We start from the raw sequence: 7,209 nt of genomic DNA on the forward strand, positions 1-7,209 counted from the left end.
TAATGAGGCTATAGTCAAATGAAATCTAATTTTTGGATTGATTTTTCGATAAAATTTTATTAGAATCTGTACAACAGAAGTCGCGGTACCTTAATGAATTCGGAGGAAGAAAAAGAAGCACTCGCACGCGAGCAGAAAGGCCCCCTTGGGGGGGCCTAAAAATAAAAATTATCCGAGACAACGCGGCGGCGGTCGCGCGCCAAAAGCCAAGCGCAAAGGAGGAATGCTGATCTTGACTGCGCAGGCGACGTATTTCAATGGAAAAGTAGATATGGGACGGAAGAGGGTCTCTCGAGCAATCCAAAAGTGCAATGCGGCGGGACGGAGCGCCTGGTGGGTAGGCAATCTGCCCGCACGCGTGCGCGATGCGCCTGGATGTTGCCTACCCTACGGGTGGCAGGCGCCCGACCCGAGGCGAAGTGAAGTGAGCCCTCGTCAGCGGCGGACGCACTCGTACAGTAGCCATGGGATGAAGCCCTGTATAGGCAGCAAGACAGAGGCACAGAATCCAATTGGAGCTGCTCTCACTTGAACACTTGAAAAGTAAATTTTCCACCAAACGAGTTTTAATACTACTCATTCTCCCTCTTTCCATATTGGAAGAATGTGTTGCAATACAGTACACGTAACGCTGAAACAATCCTTAGTTTTGCAACTGCAGTCCATAACTTTCGCTTATAATTTTGAAAAATTTCAAAAAACAGCCCTGGTTAGTCAAAGCTAACCGACTATATCTAGCATGTCAGTATGTTCCGAAACTTTGCATAACGTTTTGTTTCCAGTGGTGTGAGGTGGTTGTAACGCCGCCCTTGTCCGTCCTTGTCCAGGTCGTGTAGCTCCCCCTGCGCCGCGTCGTGTCTTGACCTCTCGTCCTCCGCCCGCGCCGCCCGCGCCTCGCCGCGCAGTGTGACTCGGCGCGCGCTATGCCCGGGGCGGACTCCCCGTTAGCGCCCCCCTCGCCGGGGGCCCCACCGCCTCAGGTCGACGTCGACGCCCTGCTGACGGAGGCACGTGACCTCCTGGGCGATGTCGACGCCCCCGCCGCCGGCGCCGCGCTCCCCGTCAGAGACCAGGCGGCCGCGGCGTGCCTGCTCGACCTGCTGTTCAAGGAGCCCCACCGCATCTCCATCAAGCACGACTACCACGTACTCAGGGTGAGCGGATGATGGTGCGCGGGGCGGGGTCGCGCGTCTCTGGGGCAGCTCGCTAACCTCTGCTCTCTTCCAGTGCGTGATCAGTGGGGGCTGGGGGCCGCGGCAGGGCGAGCAGCTCGGCGAGCAGCAGGTGTCGCGGGAGCAGGCGCTGCTGCTGGCGCTGGTGCTGGCCGCGCGCCTGCCCCTAGACGGGCTGCTGCTCACGGCGCAGGCCCTCTTCCACGCGCTGCCAGACGGCCGCATCCTGGCGCTGCTTCGGGGCATGAAGGGGCTGTCCTCGACCCCGGCCTCCTCCAACATGATGGACGTGACCCGGCGGGCGGACGCGGCGCTGGCGCTGCACCACGGGCTGCTGGCCTCGGCCTTGGCGCTCGTACCGCGCCTCGACGGCGACGACCTCGACGACGACCGTCGCGATGACGACGCCCCCGCTCACAGGCCCGGGCAGCCCACCCCCGCTGGGCCCGCCCTCCGCGAGGCCGTCATCGCGCAGGTGCTGGGCGCCACGCTCCGGGTCACCCTCCAGGAGGCCCGCGCGACGTCGCACCGCACCAAGGCCGCCTTCCGGATGCTGCACGTCTACCTCTGCACCGTAAGCACAACCACCCTGCCTCTTATGCTGGTCAGTGGCTGGCCGTGTTCATTGTGGGAACTGACCTCCTCCGTAGGCGACCCGCTGGCGACGCGTCCCACCCGAGCTCGGCGAGATCGAGATGTTGGTGTCGACCAGCTGGGAGGTGCCTCTGCCCGGCGTGCGCGAGCACACCGAGGCCGTGCTGGTGCAGCTGTACGACATGGCGAGGCAGAGCGGCGCCTGGGCGGGCGCGGACAACGGCGCCGAGGCCCTCCAGAGGCTGCGGGCGACGGAGGCCCGCTGGTCCGAGGTCTTGCATCGCACCTCGTGGCGAGTCAAGGACAAGTACTTGCGCCTCAAGGTGCTGGCCCCGCGCCTCCCGCGCGCCGCGCTGCTCCGCGACCTCGACGACGTGCTCCTGGACGGACTGCTGCTCGGCATGGCGGACCCCCACCTGGCCTCGGCCGCCACGTCCGTGTACCGCGTCCTGCTCGCCGGACTCGTCACCCAAGAGGAGTGGGTCCAACACTGCCTGCCTACCATCCAGGAGACCCTCAGCGCGGGTGACAGGTAAGTGCCCCATCGCGAACTTGCCTCCTCGTACAGCAAACACCTCTAAACCCCGAGTTCTCCTAACCAGGAAGCTCGCTACGAACGTGCTCAACTACTGGGTGATCCCGACGGTCACGACCTTCCCGGAGACGTATCGCGTTCTGCTCGACGCCATGAAGGCCCCGCTGGCGGCCGCCATGGCGGACGAGGACACGACGTCCTACGGCCACGCCGCCTACATCCACCTGCTCAAGATCGGGCGCAAGGACGGCTTCTGGGACGTACTAGACGCCGGTGACGAGGTAAGGCATCGCGTCCGCGACCCCCCGAGCACCAGCCAAAAGGACCATGACGCAAACCTCCTATCGGTCCGCAGGTGGCCGAGCACTGGTCCGCGCTGGAGTGGGGCGCCCGCCACAGCGACTCCTGGGTGCGCGGCGCGGCGCTGGCGGCCGTCTGCATGTCCTCGCGGCCGCGGCAGGCCGTCACGGGCAGCGAGGCTCGCTTCGCGCTGCGCTTCCTGGAGGCAAACGCGCGCGCGGACGACACCCGGCTGCGGCACGCGCTGCTCGAGGCGCTGGGCTGGCTGCTGATGCGGCTGCGCAACTCGCTGCGCCCGCTGCTGGCCAAGGGCGACACGGAGGACAACGGGGACCTCGCGACCGCGGCGCGCTTCCTCGCCGACCTGCACCGCTTCGTGCTGGACGGCATGCAGCCTGGCACCAACTACCAGCGGCGCGCCACCTGCCTGGGCGTGTACCGCCTGCTGCTCAGCTATCTGGCGCCCGTCCCCGCGGCGGCCGCCGCCGGCCTCAAGAAGGGCGTCGGCAAGGACCCGCTGCCCGTCAGCGCCGTGCTCGGCCGCCACCTCCGCCTGGGCTCGGCCGAGAGCCGGCGCGTGCTGCTCAACTGCATCATGGACCCCGCGGACGACGTCCGGAACAAGGCGGCCGAGGTCCTCGCCATGCTCCCCGCCGAGGAGGCCGCAGCCGCGGAGCGTGCTGAGGCGGAAGTGAGTCACCAGGCGCTGAGCACTGCGCAGCTGGACGGAGTGTGCTAACCAACCGGGCCGTCCGGACGGTCACATGGGCGAGACTTTATGGCTTAATGGAACGCGCCATTCTTTTCCAGAACCAGAACCTGCCAACCTGGGACCACGTCCTTTTCCTCTGCAACAGCCAGCTGTTCTTCCAGGCGGAGAGTGGTGCCGTGCTGGGGGCAGTGCTTTGTTCTTGGAGAGGTGGGTTTCAAGGTCGGCGTTCGTATCGCACACTTGGAGAGATTGTGATGCACTGAACCGCCCCGTAACGTTCGTCATCGCCTTGCAGAGGACCGAGTGCGGCCGCTCGAGCTGGTGGCTGAGTGCGAGCGGCAGCTGTCCGCCCTCCGCGATGACGTCCTGGCTGCCGCCTCCGGGGGCAGCCCTCTCCATGGTCAGCTGGGGCTGGTGCGTCGCCTTCTCCCCCCGAGGGGCCCCCGTGGACGCCGTTCTCCTGGTCGCTGGGCGGGCACCGAGGACCGCCTCCTGCTCCTACTGGAGGCCAACATGGACCTCTGCCTCAACATGCTCGCCTGTCGTGCCTCCGCTGACACAGGTGAGTCGTACAGACCGAGGTCCTCCGCCCGCGCTCTTTCTCTAACCCTTTGCCTTTGTGCTCGCGACCAGCGTTCAACCCAAGCTTCGCGGAGATGGGGGAGGCGATCGACAGCATGGTGGCGCGGCCCGGCCGGCGCGCCGGCGAGGATGGCGACGACGACGGTCTGCCGCTGACGCTGTCTCCGGCGCACCAGCTCGTCCTGAACTGCATCTGGCTCAACCTCAAGATGTGCTGCGCCCTGGCCAGCGACCTGCTCGAGGTGGACTGGGAGGGCGGTGGACCTCCGGGCTTCGCCGAGCGTTGCGCCCGCCTCCCCGTGTCCGTGCTGCTGCGCTGCCGCCACAAGGGCGCCATCGAGGCGGCTGGCGCGGCCCTGCAGCAGGTCGTCAGGACCCTCACGGACCAGTCCGACGTAGAGCTGCGGTAAGTGCGCGCGCGGCGGCAGTGCGCGGCTGGGAAGACTCTCCTAATTGTGGTGCTGGCGCGCCTGACTCTCGCACTCGTTGTTGTAGGCAACTGCCCCACCGCCTGCTCACGGAGTTCCTGCACCTTCTCCTGGAGGGTAGCACCGCCAAGGGCACCTCGGTGTCGCGGAGGTCGGCGGGGATGGCCATCTTGGTGCACCGCATCGTCTTGGGGGACCAACAGCCGGACAAGGTGTGTTTGTGTGGTCACCCCGTTTCAAGCTTTAAGCTTTCGAAATTTGCCTGGGGTACTGTGCTTAACTTTTAATTTATTCTGCCTTCCAGCCCCTGTTGCATGAATGTATCTCGAGCTTGTTCAACTTGCTAGAGTGCAGTGCATGTCAGAGATCCGTCGAGGATGCACAACACGATCTCCCTCAGACCCAAGCACTTCATTTTCTGCGCACCCTCGTCGCAGATGCCGCACTGCGTGTGGCGATGTCCCCTTATCTAGGTCAGGCTGCTCTCTTCTGTTTTAGACATTTGAACTCCCCGCTTTGGAGTACCAGGTACATAATTTCTTTATCATTATTTTAGCCCCTCTTTGAAGTTTTCTGCTGGCTCACTACTGCTTGGTCTCGTGGCTAATTTCTTTTTGTCATTTGTGCACTTTGTAGAAATGCAAGTCTGCAATTATTTGGAGCCTTAGTGCCTAAAATTGTTGGCCAGGGCAAGAATGCAAGTGACAGTGAAGAAGAGGATGATAGCATAGTTGGGTGCATTAGTTTGGGGGATTTGATTGTGAGATTTGCTCCTCTTTGCGAATTATTGCTGGAAATACTTGAGTCTTCTGCTGGAAGAACAGATTTACTTCAAAGTCACGCAGAGCTAATTCCAGCACTCTCCCTGCTTGCACGTCTTTCTGTATCAGAAAATACATCATGGTCATCTCAACACATAAAAATGTTTAAGTCTGCATTTTTACATCTTCTCTCTAGCCCTATTGCAACTGTCCGTTCTCTTGCTGCCAAGGGATTTTCCAGGTGAGTTAAATTCCTTATTATATTTACTCTTGTGAATTACTCTTGTAGGCCCTATTTACTCTTTACACTTGTGAAAAAACATTTTTCTTTTTTTTTAGGTTTACCCCTCTTATGGAATCTGCCAACACTTTTGAAAAACTTTTGACTGTTTACTTTCAACAAACTTCAGAAAATGGTCGATTTGGAGTTCTCACGGCTATGAAATTAATTAAAGATCATCTTTCTATAGAAGGACACCTCACGCATGCATCAGGCTCAGAGGAACATAAGATTTCCAATTTGATCAGTAATCAGTTACTGTCCCAAAATCCGTAAGGAAACACTTGTTTGCTGTGCTGTGTCAGAATAATTTTGTATCATGAATCAATAATTGTGTTTCTGGTTGCAGGTCATCATTTGCCAGTGAATCTATGCTTTTATCCATTTTTGCACCTGATTATGAACTAAAAATTAGCTCCCAAAATATATTTACTAGAATATCTTCCCTTGTAGGAGAAAGGCATGTTGGAATTAGTCAATGGATATTAACAAATCTAAGCATAATTTTGTGTAAGAGTAGTGTTACACTTTTACCCGAAATCTTAGAAAAATCTTTGAATATGTTAAGCTGTACTGATGCAGGAAGGTAGGAAAAGTGTGACCTCTCACCATGAATTAATAACTTCTTTAATACTCTACTCATCACGCAAACTTCATTTTCATTCCAGGATTACTATTTCTCATATTACTAAACGAATAGACAGTAGGACAGCACACTGTGTTTTGCAAGAAATATTGGATGTATCTCTCAAGCATTTGTGTCAAAAAGCATCTCTATCTAATTATGAAACATTCCATTTGCTTAATTTAGTTTTAAAAGCAATTACTCTAGCTGATGATAAAAAGATTTCTTTGCTATGTGATATAGACTCACTTGTTCTATTATCAAGTAGTGCTCATTCAGGAAAGTTTGGAGCTCGCTGTGAAGCAGTTACTCTTTCTGTAACGTCTGGATTGTTATCATTCCTTTGTTCTCAATTGAGAAGTATCGACCCTTCGTTACCTAGAGATTTAACAAATGATAATCAAGTCCAAGCTGTTTTCACCGACGTTTTGTATTGTGTGCAGAAATTTAGCTGCCCTAAAAAATATGGAGAAGATTTTCGTCTTGCTGCTGCCACAGCATTAAGGTTTATTGGCGTAACGTTAACAAAGCAAACTTTCTTTACCCTTGAAACCTTTTCATTAGATGGTGTCAGAGTCACACAGAATGCTGCATTAATTCTGAGAGCTGCCCTTCAACTCCTGCAAGATGAAGACAGTCATGTCAGAGAAGAAGCCTCTAAATTTGTAATTGTTCTTTCACAAAGTACTCAAAGAGCGCTGAATTCCCTTGAGTGCTTGTCAACATTACTGACTTATGACTTCCTATGCAATATTTTGGGAAGCAAACATGAAGTACTTCTCTTTTTATGGAGTTTACTTACACCCCAGGACAGTGAAGAGAGTGGTTGTAGGGAAAGTGGTATAGAAAATCCTTTTGATCATGGCACAAGGAATATATTTGCAGAAGAAATTTGGATTGTAGAACAGGTTCAAAGAGTAATAAGAATAATTCTTCAAGAAGAGAATATTTCAGAGCTGTTATCATTTTCATCTAACAATGAAGATATACTTCAGAACTGGAGTTGCGAAGTAAAGAAAGAAATAGACAGCATGGACACTCTTGCAGCAAAAGTAACTCAGAAAATAGGTAAGTTTTAAAACAAACATTCAGTTAAAATTTTGTTGTTTTGAAAAGACAATTATCTTATTTCTTTTATTTCAGTGAGAGAAGAATGTGAAGCAAGTACAATATTTTTGCAGCTTAAAAGGGTAAATTATAAAATAAAAATTCTTAAAATG

At 55.2% G+C, this 7,209-nt stretch overlaps 1 protein-coding gene across 1 annotated transcript; it reads left to right on the top strand.

Moving 5' to 3' along the window:
• Window positions 1-111: 111 nt before the first annotated feature.
• Window positions 112-7,208, top strand: LOC127751978 (uncharacterized; the record flags this gene model as incomplete). Its single annotated transcript, XM_052276357.1, is given in 15 exon segments — window positions 112-1,154; window positions 1,228-1,746; window positions 1,823-2,298; window positions 2,369-2,582; window positions 2,657-3,292; window positions 3,412-3,520; window positions 3,609-3,875; window positions 3,947-4,301; window positions 4,391-4,535; window positions 4,628-4,851; window positions 4,960-5,325; window positions 5,424-5,636; window positions 5,714-5,950; window positions 6,033-7,057; window positions 7,133-7,208. Coding segments are annotated over 15 exon segments (5,093 nt in total), but the record flags the coding sequence as incomplete, so codon positions are not given.
• Between the last annotated feature and the right edge of the window lies 1 nt (window position 7,209).

This window comes from Frankliniella occidentalis, unplaced genomic scaffold (assembly GCF_000697945.3).
Source record: "Frankliniella occidentalis isolate FOCC.00 unplaced genomic scaffold, Focc_3.1 Scaffold2637, whole genome shotgun sequence".
Lineage (NCBI taxonomy): Eukaryota > Metazoa > Arthropoda > Insecta > Thysanoptera > Thripidae > Frankliniella > Frankliniella occidentalis.